At 31.8% G+C, this 19,923-nt stretch overlaps 1 protein-coding gene and 1 long non-coding RNA gene across 3 annotated transcripts; one reads left to right on the forward strand and one right to left on the reverse strand.

Annotated features, from left to right (window-relative positions):
- The first annotated feature begins 1,422 nt into the window (after nt 1-1,422).
- On the forward strand, nt 1,423-13,834 carry LOC148313168 (uncharacterized). The gene is made up of 4 exons (XR_015838121.1): nt 1,423-1,618; nt 10,499-10,598; nt 12,322-12,514; nt 13,698-13,834. It is a non-coding gene; the product is annotated as an uncharacterized LOC148313168 (long non-coding RNA).
- LOC148313169 (uncharacterized) lies at nt 10,480-19,448 on the reverse strand. 2 transcript variants are annotated; one of them, XM_088266222.1, is made up of 4 exons: nt 19,193-19,444; nt 18,902-19,101; nt 13,661-14,028; nt 10,480-12,491 (listed from the first exon to the last, which is right to left on the reverse strand). In XM_088266222.1, the coding sequence occupies exons 3-4, from the start codon at nt 14,020-14,022 to the stop codon at nt 11,855-11,857; spliced, it is 999 nt and encodes a 332-aa protein (XP_088122348.1). In that variant the 5' UTR covers nt 14,023-14,028; nt 18,902-19,101; nt 19,193-19,444; the 3' UTR covers nt 10,480-11,854. The 2 variants fall into 2 exon arrangements, with proteins under 2 accessions (XP_088122348.1, XP_088122357.1); XM_088266231.1 differs by having other exon boundaries at nt 10,499-12,491; nt 18,502-19,101; nt 19,193-19,448.
- Between the last annotated feature and the right edge of the window lie 475 nt (nt 19,449-19,923).

Here is a 19,923-nt window from a genome sequence, read left to right on the forward strand (position 1 = left end):
TACATCTGGAAATAAAATGTTTTGAATTTTTTCACTGTAGCCTCTAAAATTAAACATGGCCGATTTTATTCCCAGATCACCTGGCAACACTATATTGGATAAGCAGTAAGTAGGTACTATCTATGTAATTTAGTTATCAAATTACCATTTACTTTGTTGATTCTAATTCCTATCCATATGAAAAATATTGATTAATACACGTTAGAATAATTAGATCCGAATGTTAATCTTATTAATGAACCAACAAATATAATTTTATTTTCGCTTTTAGATATGTTTAAATAGAGTGATTATTTAATTACCTTATCCCTGCAACAACTTCATGAATTTAAAAATTAAACTATAAAATTGCCAAACAAAATATTAGAACTTTTGATTCTGATGACATTCTTTGTTATTTTAGAATCAATATACCCCGAGGAGTCAAAGAAATGGAAAAATCAACACAATCAACCCCACAGACAACGAATAATGGATATTGACATAAATGAATTGCAAAAGTTGGATTCGGACCTTAACAAACTTAACAAGCACTTTAAGTATTTGTGGAATAGTCTTCGTAAACGAAATTACCAAAAAAATATTGCTAGTTTAAGAAAAATCTTCACAAACAATATTACTAAAAAATATTACTAGTTTTAGACGTACCGACAGAAGACCATACATTCCTAAATACAATATAATAAACCTTTTGAATCCATAGCAAAGAAGCCAATTATTTTAAACGCGTGTTTCAGACGCACAGCTTAGAAATATTCACTCACCTCATAATAGAACAATCCTTTTTTTTACTGCTGTATACAAATTTTGTACTAAAGTACAAAACCAATTTTGTTCACTATTGTAAACAATTTTTGTACTAAAGTTAAACTGTGTCGAAAAAAACCGGTTACACATATTTAAATATACCGCCTTTCTTCGACACAGTAAAAACACCCTCGCAAGGTGACAGCTGTTACAAAAATAAACAAATTCAATAGAATCATAAAAGTCGTTTTGTTTTATATTAACAGTAATAAATTATTGATATACAATAAATACGGGTTCTCCATAAAATCTACCCTTATTTCTCATTTATTGAAACTTTTAACACTGAATACTTATATTTTAAATTATCCGAAAACAACGAACTTTGACTTTTCACATGGTAAAACAAAAATATTTAAATAAAATCATATTTAATTAGTGATGTTTTATAACAGAATTAATACGGTAGGTATCGGAAAGGCAAAGCTCGAAAATGGTATATTGGGAGTAGGTAGGAACCTTATAAAATAAAATGATAAATTTAAAAAAAAGTGTTGAGAATGCAAAAAAAATATCTCCAGTTATGTCTAGCGCAACGGTCCCGCCACTTTTTCAAGGGCAATGACATTTACAAAATGCCAGGCCGGCAATCGCTATTCCGGTGGTGCTGACGTGAACCTAATTCTACGATTGTATAAAAAGTATATGTGTTTCTTCCATTTTAATGATGAGAAATATAACTTGAAAGCCCTCAGAACCTTTTTACAAATATTTAACCGTAAGTTCTAGACGAAGTCCCTTCAAAATGTGAAAATAAAACTTTGCTGAACTGTGAACTCACTCAACATCTGATCCGGGTCAACATTCCCAAGTAAGTTTTTTTTGCATATCATTTTTATTATTTCTTATGATTATTAATATCCTACAATTTACTTACATGGTCGAATAAGAACTAACGATTTTTTTGCACTATTTCTTATTTTGTAGCTTGTAAATTTATGTATAGTAAAAATATGTACTTGATATTGAAATCCTCTGTAGAGAAAAAAAGTTTGTAGGCGTGAAAATTCTTGCGAATTAGATTATGTTTAAATACATGAATTTTTATCAATCTTTTTATTTTATGTTTTACTACTATTGCGAAATATATTTCCTATGCCTACTATTAAACTATATACATACAATACGTAAGGTATATTAATATTAAATAATTAAGGGCCATATTTTTTTTAATGTAATTTAATATTTTCTTTAAAAACATAATATATTTTATTAATATAGTAACGGGTGTTTATTAATAATCTTCATTACAGAGTTTTTTTTTTAAAGCTTTTAATATTTCAGTTGATATAATTTATTGATTATCAAAATCTTTAATTTAATAAATTGCCCAAATGAAATGAGGTTAAACTCAAAAGATTTTTTTTTATGCAATATGTATTCCAATTTTAAAAATTTGTATTATTTTTTTAAAAATATTTTTAATGTAGAAAAATACTGCTAGCACCCTTAAGCGGTTGGGGTAAACTGTTTCAAGCTTCCACAGTAGAACATTGGAGCGCAGCTGTAATCAATAGCTACATTTGAATCAGCAGTTAAATGTGCGCAGAATCAATAGAAAGGGCACAAAATCAATTTTCGAAGTAATAAATTCACCTGGGGATTATTTACATTATAATCAACTACTTCTGATACTAAATTTAATAAAATTGAGTGACAGGAGAAAACTATTCGATCTGATTAATTTATAATAAAATTTTAATAATATTTTAGACTGTCCCTTATTATTCTTCTTCTTATTATTATTATTATAGGCCTCGCGGCTGTTTTTAAAAGGCATTAGCCTCCTGCGATGTCGATTCCCAGCTATCGGCCCATCTCTTTGGTGGTCTGCCCGGGAGTCGTCTACCATGGGGTTGGCCGTACTGTGCGATGTGGGGGAGTCTGGATGGCTCCATTCTCCTCACATGCGCATACCATTGTCTCCCTCGTTGCCTTCCCCACCTAACGACATCTTCGATCTCGCATATTTCCCTGATCCTGACATTTCTGATTCTATCTCGAAGACTCTTGCCTGTTATGCTTCTCAGAATCTTCATTTCTGACACTCTAAGCGCGTTTTTTGTGACAGCGGTGTCTGCTCTACTTTCGATTCCATACATCATGATGGGTCCCTTATTATTGCAAATAATAAATATTTACGCCCCTTTTTTTGCTAGAAACACGAGAAACCATAATATATTTTAGTGCAATACCAGCCGGACAGTGTCTGGATTCAATACTCCTATGCACCGAATGCAAAACCTCGGGAATGATTTCCCGGACTATACCGTTATCTGGAATATGTCACTTCCTAAGTATAAAGCGATAATAATTACCATATTTCAGGCTAATGCATAATTCCTTGTTTTCTATATGTTTATCCTTGTTTAAATAAGTACTTTTCAAATATCTTGTTAAAAAAATTATATACCTCTCAAATCATGGTCTATCACTTCATTCTTCCCAAGAAAGAACCATAACACATCATACTTCTATCTCCAAGCGGCCAGACTATGGAATGAATTACCTCTCCTTGTAAAAAATGCACCTTCTCTAATAATTTTCAAGAAACGTCTGAGACATTACTATTTATCATCAGAAACCTAATTGTCCATCAAACCTCCTCCCTTAGTTTTTCCCTCTACCTCCTTCCCTAAACTTCTTTTTTTTCTTTGCCTTCTTTACTATCATCAATTTGTAATTTATGTTTTTTTTTTAATGTTCACGTACTATCTACCCTCTTATTGCAAACAGCTATTTTTATGGTATCAATCGTTTTGATCAATATCACTAGTCTGTTTTGGGTTGGTTGGAAGAAATTGCTTTTTAGCAACAAGCCCGCCAATGTACTTATTTCTTTTCTGTACATGAAGTTTAAATAAATAAATAAATATTATGTACAAATAGGCTACTGGCGTTAACAACTTAAGCTCCATGGAAATCCGAACTAATTGGGACTGTGGCCTGTTCGGATTTGGAAAAGTTCGAATTTGCCAAGAAATTTGTAATACAGTACCTGTGTGTGTTACTTTTGTGTTTTTTCTTGTTCATTCGGTTCTAATGTTAATGAAGTACCATATGACTTTATTTATTGTGAGGTATGTATACATCATTTGCTGTATACTTTTTGCATTTTATTTATTACATATTACAGTACTTGAGTAGCAATACATATTACAGTACTGTATACACTCAGACCTCGCTTTGCATCGTTTCACTTTGCGTTTTTTCGAAGTTGCGTCGTTACTGAATTATGACTCATTTTCGCTATCTTTGATGTTTATATGATTTCCAATGGAAAATAACAATTCGCTTTACGTTGTTTCAATTTGCGTCGCGATATTTTGGAACATATCTACAACGCAAAGTGAGGTCTTAGTGTACTAAAGTTTTCAAATCTTTTTATTTCTCAAAATAATATATCAGTATGATCCATAAAGTTAATGCTTTCAATATTCAAAATATTATTTGATGTGATTTTTCTCTCCGGCATTATCTGGAAGTTAAACTTTTTTAAGCACGGCAGAGCAAATTGACCTAGATCAGACGAAAAAGTAAAACGCTTCCCCTTCTCCAATTTCAACGGACAGTTAAAATGAAAGAGTGAGAGAATCTAGTCGACTGAGTAAGGATACTAGTTATGAAACGGATAGTGATTTGGCCGGATATTCCTATCCTTAATATTAGTGGTCAACAATGCGAAACAATATCCAAACTTGACAAAGTTTGCAAGAATTTACCTTTAAACTCCATGCATCACCGTTTATAGTGAGAGGTTGTTTTCTGAAGCCGGCTTTGTCTATGAAAAGAAGCGCAATCGCCTTTTGCCCACAAATGCAGAGCCTTTAATATTTGAATATTAACCTGTCCAGGAGTATGGTCGTATATCGCTCACTCCTTTCAAGAACGTCATAAATCAAAAATTGTCAATTTTCAGTTGTGCATGTTTTCGGAATGCCCAGAAAATGCAATATATCCCAGCAAAAGCGGCATATTTTTAACCTTATATTTACCCGCTACAGGGCAGAAAGTGTTGATTTTGCATATTGAAGAAAAGGTATTGTTGAATTATTTTTTTTAATACTAAATATTTTTCAAATGGAGTAAACCTTCAGGTTTTACCTAAAAAGATCTCTTGCACAGTAAAAAGTTCAGTAAGTGGCTTGATATTTACAGTATCTACTCAATGAATTAGGGCCACCCATTATTTTTTTGAATACTCTGAAATCTTTTGGATTATTATATTTATTTTACATAAATACTTTAAGTTTTCTATTGACATCTAATATCATGTATATTACCTTCAATAATATGTAAAACATACCTGGATTATTTAAGCCTTTACAAAATTTCAAACCCTTTTTCTGAGAAAGGTCCCTAATTAGCACAGGTAGACAGATATTTGAAAGTTCAAAAAATAGTCCTATCTCATTTATTAGTGAAGTTTCTTGAGTTCTGGTTGTTGTTTTGTTCAGAGAGGTTATATAGTTATCGTGTCTTGTGAAAAAAACTAAATTTTTAATTTTAGTTCATAAAGTATAAAATTTTTTTGTAAACACAAGTGTTTTTATTGAAAAGGACAAAATGGGAAAAAGTAAAGACATTTCTGAGGAAAAAAAGTCTAGTGTTATAGTGCTACTGAAATTAGGAATACTATCTAATAGAGAAATTTCAAAAAAAGAAAACGTTTCTCGTCAAACAGTGGACAGAATTTCAAAATCAATAAAAAATCAGTCACCCGCGACCAGCAATCGGCGAAAGAACTGTCGTAGGATTAGAAAAACAACACCGAGGACTGATCGAAAAATCGTTCAAAGTGCCTTAGAAAACCGTAGTGCATCAGCAAAAACATTAAAAATAAAATTGGAAGAAGAGGGTATAAATATATCGGTATCAACACTAAGGCGACGTCTTTACGAAGTAAATCTGAAATGCAGGCGCCCTATAAAAGTACCAAAATTGACACCACGAATGAAAGCGGATCGATTAAAATGGGCCAGGCTACATCGAAATTACTCGGTAGATGATTGGAAAAAGGTATTTATTTAAATTGTATTTTCAACATATCATTTTAGTAAATAAACTTATATATTTGAATTAAACTTAAATTTTCATTATTTTTCAGGTCATCTTTAGTGATGAGTGCCGGTTAGAAGCCGTGACAGAGAGCCGTCGATTCGTCAGGAGAACACCAATGGAACGTTACAAAGAGGCCTGTGTGGTAAAAGTTATCAAACACCCCCCTGCAACAATGATATGGTCATGTATTATTAACAATTTACCTGGGCCGTTGTTTTTCGTGGAAGGAACAATGAACCAAAATTCCTATAAGCAGGTCCTCGAACGAATTTTATTGCCCTTCTACCATACACTCGACCCAACAGAAGGTGCATACACCTTCATGCAGGATGGGGCACCTTGCCACCGGGCTAAATCAATAATAAAATTTTTGTCTATCAAAAATCTGCCTTTGAAATTCTCTGGACCTTAATCCTATAGAAAACGTATGGAGCATGTTAAAAAATAAGGTATACTCATATCCAAATCCGACAATAGACTATCTAAAAAAAAATATTCAAAAAATTTGGTCAGAAGACGAAGAAATAAAAACATGATAAAACAGTGCATTTTAAGTATGCCAAAAAGAATTGAGGCAGTTATTTCTGCCAAAGGTGGAAATACTAAATACTCACTATATTTATATGAAAATATATGCATAATTTAAGCGTAATAAAGTGTTCATGTGTAAATAAAATTCAATGTTGTTTTATTCAAGGTTTTCTCTGAGTTATTCCTGTTTGAATTGAGAAATTGCGCGAAATTCTGCGTGGCCCTAATTCATTGAGTAGATACTGTATTTTTAATACATTTTATTATATTCTTAAACATTAAAAACGATCTCCTGAAAAATATTTTTTTTTTTTATGTGACGTTGTTGAAAGGAGTGAGCGACATATGCTATTATTGATTAAATATCATGCCTATCTACATATGTAATATGGAAAGCAGCATTAATTGCATTAATTTAAACAAAATTAGATATTTTTTCACTATCCGGTATCTGGTCGGATAGTAAAACAATCCAGATAGTTACCGGATATCCATTTTATCTCTAAAGGATACCACTTTCTTTTCTTCTTCTTGGTTTAGGCCTTGTGGCCTATTTTTATGAGGGATTCTTACGAGGTTGATTCCTAGGTGTCGATCCATCTCTTTGGTGGTCTACCCGGAAGTCGTCTACCTTGGGGTTGGCCGTACTCTCTCAATCAACATTTTTATTGATTCTACTCATCAGATGGGAGAATTAACCTCCCAAAACCAAAGACAGTTATCAGGAATACAGAAATGGATTCCCTCCAAGTTAACCAAGTTCACAATGTGTTAGTACACTGAATGATAGTCTAGGAAGCTTAACCACAATAAATTTTACTATCCTTACTCCGGGATATCCTCTTGTGGTATTTTAAACCTAAATATTCATACATATTTAGGTCAGTTTTCAGGATACCTTTGAATTAAAGGGAAATTATAGGTTGTTTTATAAATAATTTACCTGATATAAATTCAGACTAGATTTCACAGAAGAAATGTATTTAATTTCATTAATTGATTCGGCAGTCACTTTGTGGTGAAAACTATCCATTTTTAATTTAAGTTTTACTTAGTAAATACCACTATTTCTTAAAATCTTCTGTGACACGTGTTTTAATGCAGAATGCATAGAAACACGCGTCACAGTAGATTTGAAGAAATAGTGGTATTTACTTATGTAAAGTAGTACAAATTGTGTCGGTATATCAATATTTTTTTTAATTAATTTGGCATTAACAAGATTTAAATATAAAAATAAAATACTTGTACAAAAAACATTTTTAAGTTTATTAATTACTAGTTTTGAGAACTTCAGATTTTGTCAGTAACAGAAAATGCAAACTGTTTATATTTTCGCATGTTGATGAGAACATTTGTAGTAATCGAAACTAGTTGTGTCCACATTAATAGATTCAAAAGTGTTCTTCACAAGTGTTTTGGTTTTATACATAAATCATTGTTTTATATTACCGTGTAAAATTATTACTCTAAATAATGGATGACTTGTTGCACCTATGTAGGTAGATGATAGCATAAAATATTAATAATTTCAATTATTTCTCCCCACATACTGTAATTAATGGCTAGCATATCTGACTATCATACATGAGATATGTGTTCATCAACAATAACAAAATGCAAATAATGCATGGCAATGTTTTTTTTATTTTTTTTTTTACTTTATATTTTATAATACCTGAAATAAAAATGAAAGTCAAAAATTCGGTTGTTAAATTTATTTAATTTATAACATCATGGGATACAAATAAGGAATTTTGCTTCAGTAAAAACTGTTTTTTTTTTCACATTATTTTGGCACATTTTTCCTTTTTTTTTTCTTCAGTCTTTTTTAAATGCTTTCTTTTTAAAAACCTACTGGACCCAGACAATTTTCTCTTTATAAAACTTCTTCACTTCACCTTAGAATTAATCAATAATAAGAAAGAAAAAAAAGACATTGTAAAATTTCACTGGAAATAAATTGATTACATCCATCCCAATCAAACGATAAAAATTTGAAAATGTTTCACACCTCGAGGAACAACAACATACACTATCAAATGGTCCCAATATGAAATACGTACATATAACCATACACAAAAGTATAATTTTAAAATATTACAAAATATATTTTTTATCTTTTATTTAACCCAGTTACTATTTCGGCGGGTTGGTGGACTTTATCATTGAAATCTGTACCAGAAAGTAGTTCAATCTAGACCAAAATAATCCCAAATACTTTGTGATTTCCACATAGAATTTCTTAATTCACAATAAATCCCGGTATTTTTGTTTTTTTTTTTAATATACAAAACCGCAGTTTATTGATTGAAGAATGTGTAACAGTAAAGATAATTACTGTCAATATATAATTATTATTAACGATCCAAAAATCAAATTGCCAAATTAAAAAAATATATATATTTATCTGATAGAATTAGAATAAACCGGAATGGCGAAGGAGATTTCATTTGTTGCTGCAGACCAATCCACAAGATTGAGACCACAGATAAAGATTTATCTGAAATAAAATTGCATCTTTTAATCCCTCCAATTTTATTCCAGACAATTAGGGATAATACTACTACTACACTACTACCGTCGCTTCTTTTGCAGTGAAAGGCGGACTAGCTAATCTAAAATAATATTTAAGCACCTAACAGTAATGCGTAGCTCTTTTTAACTCCTGGATACATATGGCATTGAATCTGATAATTAAAAAGAAATATTTAAAAAAAATACCAGTAATATTTGTACTTCCAAAAATACATCAGTAAAATTAGGTTACATATAAAAAAGGAATTTGAACTATTTTCTTTAGGAATGTTTGAGTACAGACTGTTTTTTGGTTTTGATAAAATAAGAAAGGATCATTATTAATATGAAATAGCATCATGTTATGTTGAATTCTATCCTCTTTCAATCAGTTACTGCCATAAAATGCTAAAACAGTTCAAATCGTTAAAAAATTGTAACATAGGAACTATTTTGAACTTATTCATTTCAAATGTGATAAAATCGATAAAACGCCATTTTTTTACATTTGAGCATTCTAAATATCACAATTACTTTATTGATCAACAGTAAAAAAAAAATAATACATGTTATCATTGTTAATACATAGGATTTAAGGTATTAGTAAAGTCAGATCTAAAATGGGTCGCTTAATGCAACAAAAGCCCAACCGGCAATTAAGAGATTTCTATTTTTTAAGTAATGACCCACAAACCCTTAGAGGCTTTTCTGTGGGTAGAATAGTCAAGACAGGAAAGATAAATGTGAAAAATACATCACAAACGCCCAGTCCAATTCAAAATAAATCTTTCTTGAATTTAGTTTGCAATTGCAGGGAATCGAATCCACGACACCAGTTTCACAGTCGAGCATCTACCCAACTATGCCACGGCACCTGTCAGTATTTAATCTACGACTGCAAAAGAATATTACCCAGGGTTCTGCAGTCATACACTGAAAAAAGCTTAAGTATTGAAAATAGTAAACTAAATAGGAAAATTAGTATCCTGAGTAGTAGGTAATGAAATGTAATGGATAGATGGAAATGCAATAGATGCAATACAAAAAAATATCTATATATATTTGCTTAATTTCTTCAATAAAGAGCCTTTGTCGCATTAAATGACTCAAGAGTATTAAAACTATTCGAATTCTATCGAACTTAAAAAAAACACTTTTTGTAGCGAATATTTACAAAGCGCAGATAAAAAGAATAATGATTTACGAAGATTCTTCGACAAAAATTAAGAAAAATCCTATTTTACAACAGTAATTATCATAATTGTTTAAAAACTATCAAGGGAGTCTAAAGACCATAATGTACATTTTGTAAGGAATTTTGGAAAAAAAATACGTCCATTGTGTAGTGGTTAGCGCATTTGAATAACATGTCTGAGGTTACAAGTTTGATTTCCAACAGGGCAAAAATATTTTTTTCTACTGCAATTAAAATTACCCGGACACCCCAAGTGTAAGGCTGATCTACCTTAGTGTAATTTACGAGCAAGATAACCGTGCTTTAATTTAGCGCAGTATCCAATGCGTCATAAGACATGAATGAGAATTTAGAAAAATCAGTAAACCTTTTTTCTTTATTTTGCAGTCAGCTTTTTGAAGGAATGAAAAAATGGGCTGGATGCATACAAGGCAGGAGTTTAAACCACCTGCAGCACGCTGTACTAAATGATGCCAAGAATCACGAGGTATGAGGTAGGAGACACTTTGCACCATCACACATCACAATCTACAATATGTAAGGCATTTGTGAGGGCAATGGACCCCCTTGTGTCTTTGAGAATAAACTCCCTAAAAACCAGGAATAAGTGTTTTGGTAGAACACTAAATAATAAAGATAGTTTAAAAGTAATAATAATTATTGAACCTTCTAGAACTGGAGATTAACTTCAGAAAAATATATTGTGACATGACTTCTACTCTAAGATAGCGTGTATCTTAACTTTAATATAGTCTACTAAATACTGTATCGGCCTCGAAAGAAATTAATTAATTTATACGGAATTTAAAAAATCTACTTTGAACATAATGAAAAAAAATTAAGAATTAGGAATGTCAAGTTTTTGTGTTAAGCAAAATAGAATCAAACTTCAATCAAAAGTTTGTCAATTAAAAATATCATGTAATTTTGCTTTCTTCAAATATCAAGTATTTGCATGTACTAAAATAAAGACATTATTTAAGGGGCATAGAAGAAAAAAAATAAATTATCCACTGGAGATTTTAAATTAACAATATTATACACACTTCTTTTTTTAATTCAGTATTGAATTTTACAATCTTAAGTATTGAAAGAATTTACTTTCACAAAAATTCAATCAATTCATATATGTACATATATTAAAGTGGACACTTGGCTATTTATTTCTATGGCCCCCCATGTATGTATCAATGTTTAGGCGCATAAACGTACTAATTACTATTTTCCAAGAGAAATTCTTTAAAGTTTAATATGTATGACGAAGACAAAAATGTCACTATGTTTATTATTTGACTTATCTAAGTAATGACTATATTAAAAAGAAAAAATATATGATCCTTGTAAAAAAAAATTCAAAACATAAACAAAAAAAAAACAAAATATTATCTCTGTAATTAGTAGGTTGGTACATTGAGCATCAATGTGTAAAACGTACCAAAATTTTAACCTAACATTTTAATAAAAAAAAAAAAGGTAGTAGGTATATTGGAAGCATGGAATTGTTGTGTACGTATATAAATCGCATACGAATCTAGGCCGCTTTAAAAACACTGATAATTTCTTAGAATTTAAAAAAATAAAATTCTACATAAAATGTGACACGATTTCAACACTGGTACAATATACTTATTTACAAATAATATTTTCTATTCTGAATCGCCAACAATTTATAAAAACTATATATGTAAAGTAACTGGACATAGAATAATGTACATGTAATAGTTTCTGCACTAAATGTAACGGTCACTCGTTTGCTACGGCTTCAAACGCCGCTAGCAGATTCCTACGGCACTTATTATTGTCACTGTAAATTATGGTCCAAATTATGTATTCACCGACATACATCGGGTCCTCGGTATAGGCCACTTGCAGCTTGCACTGTCTCTCCCATTTCAACAGCTCCGCCCCGCGTTTGATCCTGCTCTTTGTAAATTCTATAACGCAGCGAGCTTCCATGTAGCTGTGCGGGAGTTGGGAGAAGAATTCGTCATTTTTTTCCTTCGCTCGCTTTCTTTGACTGTTCAAACCGCTTGTCGATGGCAAACAATCGCCTTGGCCTTCTTCCAGAACCGTGATTGATTTGTCACCTTTTCCTCCACTGGTTTTTTTCTCACTTTTGAAAAGCGATCTGGCTCCTGATCGCACCCTCGCGGCGCTCGATAAATCCGGTTCCACTTCCATGTTTTGACCCGGACTTTTGTCAAATCTAGATCTCTTGACGCAGGCGACCGGACTGTCGGGGCTGGAGGAGGAAGCTCGAGATCTCTTGACGGAGAGACTCCTCAGCGACACTCGGTTGAGGCAGGCGTTGAGGATTCCCGATGGAGTATCGCTGTTCAGCGGTGTTGCCAACACTTCGTCGTCTTCCACAGGAGGGCACCTGAAATATGAACAAATATATTGGTTTGTTTAAAAATTACTTTCCGCATCTAAATATGCACATTTGATTTGATAGATTTAAAAAAGTTCCAAGTAAAATAGTTCACAATTAAAAAATGCTTTTTTTATCACAGTATAATGACATGTTGAAAAGGGAAAAAGGAAAAAAATGGAAAATATATAGGTTATCGTAAGTAGAGCCATTTTATATTTCTAACTCGTTTCACCAAATGTTGTTTTTTCTTAAAACTATCATTCTCTCGATATGAAATTCATTAAAAAGTTTTTGGATGAAACACAATTCTAATAAACCATGAATTGATATTGGTTTGTGATACTACACTTATTCTAACTTTTATCCGCACCCAATGGTGCATTGGGCACTGCATTGTATAAAAGCAGAGTTATCTTGATTGTTAAATACACAAAGACAAGATGATCAGCCTTGCGCTTCAGTCCAGGGTGATATTGAATCAATATTAGACTGAAAAATCACTAATATTTATTTTGACTCTCTTGGGAATCGAACCCCGGACCTCCAGCTAAGGTAGCCTAGAGCGCTAACTACTACACTTTGGAGGCGGACAAAATATAGTATGTATGCAAATGTAATATACAATTATATTATCTTCAATAATATTTTTATTAATGTACTTTTAATGTATTTTTATTAACTACTTTTATAATGTAATGTAATGTTTATTATTGTTAATGTCACTATTTTTGATTATGTACTTTTTAAAATGTAAAGCTGTACAATTCCCAAACAAATAAAATAATTAACAACTGACACTACGCATAAGAACAGGGATATTTTTCCACAAATCAGTATCAATAACTTGGCTTTGGCTTTCTGCCAATCCATAGACATGATGAATCCTATTTAAGTTTAATTATGTGCCGTGTTAATAATCATTTTTATTAGAAGCCATGGCATGTTAGCTCTACAGCAAAATTGGCATCACGGGTTCGATTCCCGCCAATTACAAAGATAAATTCAAGAAAGGTTTATTTTCAATTGGTCTGGGTGTTTGTGAAGCATTTTTTACATTTACTTTCGCTATCCTTACTATCCTACTTTCAGACAAGTCTCTGAAAGTAGAGGCTTTGCGGTTATTCCTTTTTAAAAAATGTTCATTACAAAAATATATATATATTTCCATAACTCACTTTTGCAATCGACTTTCTTCTCTCTCTCCCCTGACAGCGATGGGTCCGCAGACTTCGACAGAGGTGACCCGATGGCTGGTGCAGTGCATGTCGTACTTGAGGAATCCGGAGATGGTCTTTTTCGTCTTGATGGTCCTCCCGAACCACTGGAGAGTGGCATTATCTGACAAGTACAGGCACAAGCTGCTGCGGTCGGAGTCCACGAGCTTCTTGTACCAATCGGCGAAGAGGTTCGCCTGACGCCTCGGCGACACGCGAAGGACATTGTTGTTGATTGCGTTCATTCGGGCGTCCTTGCTCTCATCCTTGGAAGACTTGGTCTTGTGGATTTGAGCCGAGCTTTTAGGAGAACGGGACGCCATATCTATCTGGAAAATAGTACTGAAATAATTATCGATTCTTTGTATTAAAAAAAAATGCAATTTAATTCTAAAAATATAACTTGATGCAATAACTTTGTGATTTTCCATTTTACAATTAAAATATAAATTTATTTTTAAATCACTCAAAATATTTTATTATAACTTAATTATAATGTCTACCGGTTTCGAAGCTAACCGCTTCTTTATCAAGACTGATTAACACTATCTACTTAACAAAATTCAAAAAAAATTATGGTTATGCAAAGTATCTTGGGTAGATCTCGAGTGGCTTTATTTTTTTATTGGCAGTCACAGTCAAAAGGGATCAGGGATGATGAGTGATTGGAAACATATTTTATAACAGATTTTTAGAAAAATCATTTACTTGTGTATTTATTACTCGTAAATTATTACTAATTGCCTTTTTAATTTCTAATATTTCTAAGTAATCTAATTTAAGTCCTCTATTACATATGTGTAATATATGTAGACCTTTATTTTTATCAAAGGAGTGATTATTTTCTATTAGGTGATTGGCAAATTCAGAATAATTATTAATAAGTCTTAAAAATGAAGTAGACAGCTTCGAAACCGGTAGACATTATTATTAAGTTATAATAAATTTTAATAGTGATTTTAAAACAAAGTTATATTCTAAAAATGACTTAGATGGTTAATTTCCCAAAATCAATATGTGATAATTTATTTATAGATTTGGCGTTTAATTTTCAGAACTTAATTATCAAAGCCCACAATGGCCCCCATAAAATGTATGTAATAATTCAAAGATTATATTTGTACACCGTTTTATATATGCAGTTTGTAAACAAATAAAAATATCTTTAATCCCTTTACCCCTCACAGTTAAAACCTGGAATACTGACATTGTTCTACTTTCATCCAAGTTTTTACTATATTTAAGTATTCATGCAATAAATGTGTACACTGGCAGACTTATTGCTTTGAAGAAGTATTTTCTAAACCAAAAACACTGGTGAGTGACCGGCAATTTGTACCTTAAATGAAGGTTTGAAAGTTATGGGGACATAGTGCTTGTACATAAGTGTCAAATGTAAATGAAAATCAAACAAAGTGAGGAATGATACAAGACTCTTAAGGTGGAGACTGACCCAAGCATTTCGTCGTAACATCGCTCGCGGCGAGCATCACCGAGCATCCGAAACTACGGATGGAGCGCTCGGCTCGGTGTACTGACTGCCTGAATGCTCGCATCGTATCGTTACGACGAAATGTTCCGGTCAGTCTCCACCATTGATGCTAGGAAGGAAGGCATTGGAGGATGAAATGGTATGTGATGGACAGTTAGGGTTTTAAGGATAGAGGGTAATGTTTCTCTAAGATTATTGGAGTAAGTGTATTTGTGTGCATTTGAAGTAGAATCTTTTGCAATGAAGGTGTGTTGGTTTACGTTAGTGTTTTTTTTAAACTTTTTTAAATAGGTGTTGCATTTATTGTTTACTTTACCTATTGTGTACAAGGTTTATACATCAATTAGTGGATTTTTTTCTTCTCGCTAAAAACATCACAAAAAGATTAAGGCGGTGCTGACAAATCATGTTTTTAACCCCTTACCGCATACTGGCTCATATATGATCCAAAATAATCTTTCGCCATAAAAAACAACAAAATAATAAAATATTTCTTGTTTCCGGCAATAATACTTAAGTTTTATCTATGATCCGCATTACTAGTAGTCAAACTTCTTGCTAGATGTATCTGATTGTACTAGATGTGCGTTCGACTGTTTTCAACTGCCGGTTTATGATTTTCTGCACAAACGTGATATTCAAAAGTGTCTTTTTTTAAAGTTTTTTGTTTGTAAAGCCCCATAAAAATTATATTACACTGGTGTAATATTATTTTCATCGGCTAAGTAATAAAATTATCACTTTCATATAAAATTATGGATAATATTGTGTAAAATGTTTTTGGTCCATATATGGTCCATCATGCAACTAGTCAAAAAAAATGCACATACGGTCAAATAAGTTATATAATGCCAATAACCAAGTTAAGTGTATTTTTATCGATTTTAATTATTTTTTAAATATGGACGCTCGTAATTTCTACAACACTACAAAATATGCAAGAGAAATACCAAAGAACGGTTTTGACAGCGAGGATGATGTGTCAGATAATGAGGATTACCCCCAAATGAGTACTCCCAAAAATGTAATTATTCTAGAAAGCGATGAGAGCAGTTCTGATGAAGAAAACAAAGTCCAAGAAGCTCCTTCAACTTCTGCTACCAAGAAGTTTGTGTGGGGAAGTCGAAATATGTGTAAATCACCAGATGATATTGCATTTTTGGAAGATCTAGAGTTTCCAAATGACTTTGACGATATAGATTCTCCTTTTCAATTTTTAATTTTTTTTTTTGAAGACGACATCTTGGAATGATAGTTTTGGAATCACGGTTGTACTCGACAAACCAAAGACCAGACATTTCAATCTTATTGTCGAAAAATGATATAGAACAATTCATTGGAATATGATGATGCCTATAGTACAGTTATCCTCTATACGTCATTATTAGAATCCTGATCTAGGTAACCCATTAATTTCCGAAACCATGATGTGCAATAGGTGGGAGGAAATCAACAAAATGTCTGCATTTTGCCGACAACTCTGTAATGGCAACTCCAGATTCTCCAGATTTTGACCCTTTTTACTTTCGTAAAGAGGGTCAAAATCTCCTAATCGGCCAAATTTTTTAGGCTGATTCTTTCTTTGTCATCTGCAAAAAATTCAAAACAAACTTATGTCTGAATAAAGACAGGAATTGCTTTACAAATTTCCACGAAGAATATTGGTTTTCGATTCCAAGCCATGTCATGTACTCCAGTATTTTTTTTACTACAACTGCATGGCGTGCCAGATTTGGACCAAAATAATTTTTTGTATTTTATATAGGTAAAAATAATTTTTTTGAAAAATAAAAAAATACGTGTCTTTTTTTTTCATAATTTACACATATATTTTTTTTACAAGTTTTAAAAAAATCATGCAGTAAGGGGTTAATTATGGGGTTTTAGGAAGTGTATGTCATGGAAGCCGAGGGTGTATAATTTTATTACGTTGAGCTTATCCATGGGATCACGATGCAGGGATCTGCAGAATACTAACTCAAAGGTAACAACTTACTAAAATCGAGAAGCTTTCTTTATCTTGTTTTGAAATTATTTCATTATTCGATACGTTCATATTGATTTAATGGATTTCTTGCAATTCTATTCACCATCCTTGCTCAGTACTCACGGAAATACATATTGTATACATTTATTTAAATCGCAATTTCAAACATATTTGAAAAAAATTGCAGAGACCGACCAAGCCACCTTGTGTGTCTTGTCGGATTTCTTTTTTAACACATTTTTTATTGTTTTTCACTATTTTAACCTAATATACACACAAAAAAGAGAAAAATTAAGAATATAAACATTTTACAATTTTCATAAAATTAACTCTTGATCATTAACCCATTCCTTTATTTTGCCTTTGTTCCATATTTTATTTTGACCTCTAACATCCGTTGGCAACAAATTAAAAATGTTCGGAACGATATATTGCAGTGTTCGACTCCCATATTTATTGTTAATTCTTTGTGGGTTTCGTATTCTTTGTAAAGTTTGTGCAATGACAATTAATGACCGCAACAGCTGCCTAAAAACTAAACCAAGCATCTAATACTGAACTGAAACTTTGTTATGTAATTACTGGGCTACAGCATAATGCTTAGTAAAGCATTTTGAGAAACTGAAATATTCCAACACCAAAAAGTCTCAAATATATATTACTTAGTATCACATACTCTTTTATTATCATATTGACCTTGAACAGAATAAAATATAAATTTTCTTTCTTAAAAATTCCCATTATGTTCAAGCATTCTATAAACCATAGACACTTACTGAGTACTTATTCATAATCTCATAAATTATCACTTAGTAAAGGAATCAACCGCCTCTGAATCGAACCGGCTATGAAGCTTAGAAAGTTGAAGCCTGAGTAAGGTCATGATAAGCGGTGTTGCATAAGCCGTAGCTAGATTTCAGAGTCACTTGGACGTTAGATAATTCAAATAAAAAATGATGCAATCAAACCAAGGGATAGCTATTCACATAGTCCCTTAGGCTCACGAGTGTCTGGGTGATATTTTTTTTTACTTGTTAAACTAACCATTATGCTACTTGCCGGAGGGATAGGCAGAGAGAATAGAACATCACACCAATACGTATGCAAACAATCTTCGACTCTTCCACATTCATGCATTTCCTCATACATACTTGCTGATTGTTCTGACCACATTTGAGTATTTAAAATACATCATGGATCATGCTCATCAATATTCCAAAAACTAAAGCAAGATGGATGTTTTTACAAACTGCCAAGACTAGCGGATGAGCCTCACACCAAGAAATATGGAAAACACGAGAAAATGCTGAACTTGCCACTTACCTAAATTGTTTATATTTCATTAAAAACACATTCTTCGGTGTCTATTAGTTGTAACATAACTATAGCTACACAGTAAACATATTTTCTCAGTTTATTCAGACTTCAAGGATAAAGTTGAGTTGGATTGGGGAAGAAGATAATACCAATGAGTATTAAATTAAAAACTTTGCATAATTTTGAACCTTTTTTAGTACTTCTGTAGAGAAAGTGATCAAAATACAAATCGCTACATAAATATATTTAGACATCAAAGGAATTTTTAAATACAGAAGCATCACTTGTTTTTTGTCATGGAAAAAATGGATTGGCAGTATGTAATGAATAAAAACACAATATTTTCCCTTATAAATTTACATTTATTGTATTAACAGTTTGTACTGAAAAATCACTTTAAACTTACCAGATTTATGTATTCTGACAAAGTATATTATTGTAAAACTCGACGAACTTCTGAAGGGTGCTTTTTTGTCATGGCAATTGAAATTTTCAGGTCAGCAATCATCTTGCGACTCTCGTTCACATATGCCGTCAATGTCATGTTAGACTGAAGTAGGTTTTTGTGCAATTCCATCAAATTAGTATTATTAATAGCGAGGGAGGCTAAAACGAAGAATAAATTATGATATTTCACTGATATAAAATACAAACTAAAACAAAAAATAATCTCCATGACTACAAAACAAAAACATACATATTCCTTGACCAGTGTCAGATGCTAATTCTTCTCTTGTAACTTTTGTCCGCTTTCCCGATAGGAAACTCATCGTGAAACGATCAAAACAATATTATTCTTGCGTTTCTTAAGGGTGCTATGATGAACTATTTTTTCATTTTTAAAATCTATCGTTTACAAATAAACCGTCACTCAAAATCACAGACGAACTTACAACTTTTACCGACTATGGCGTCACCTCGTGGCGTCTGTTGCCACGGAAGTTGAAATTTAAGTAATGGGCAGAGAAATATTTTGCTAGAAATCGGTGCCTACCTACGGGTTCTATTTAGCTGAAATGAGGTACTTTCAAATTTATTAAAATATTATATTGTTTAATATTTATTTGAAATTCAAGAATTTTACTGAATAACAGTCAAACTTATGCAAAAAATGTTCAGTCTTTCTTAAAAAATATTCTTATAAAAACAATTTATTACATTCACCAAAATAAATAATACTGCACACTAAAAAGTATTTTATTTTACGGATAGTCCTTTCATATTTATTTACAAAATCCTATTGAAATAAGACACTATATCATAGCCCAAATATAATACAATATCCAAAAATCTTCTCATGCATGTGAGTTATATCTTATTTTAATGTTGGTGTAATAAGTAATATTTTTTCCTTGAAAATCGGAATATTAGACGTTATATTGTATCACCATTTGACTCAATATAAACAGGTGATCTATCTTAATTTGT

Source organism: Brachycentrus maculatus, unplaced genomic scaffold (genome assembly GCF_059751285.1).
Source record: "Brachycentrus maculatus isolate JH-2025_06_01 unplaced genomic scaffold, ASM5975128v1 h1tg000017l, whole genome shotgun sequence".
Lineage (NCBI taxonomy): Eukaryota > Metazoa > Arthropoda > Insecta > Trichoptera > Brachycentridae > Brachycentrus > Brachycentrus maculatus.

Bases quoted from the DNA above. Each gene is read 5' to 3' on its own strand.
- LOC148313169 (XM_088266222.1), bottom strand. From the start codon at position 14,022: ATGGCGTCCCGTTCTCCTAAAAGCTCGGCTCAAATCCACAAGACCAAG. The intron at 12,492-13,660 runs GTGAGTTATGGA...TTCATATTTCAG, and splicing joins GAAGAAAGTCGATTGCAAAA to GTGCCCTCCTGTGGAAGACG.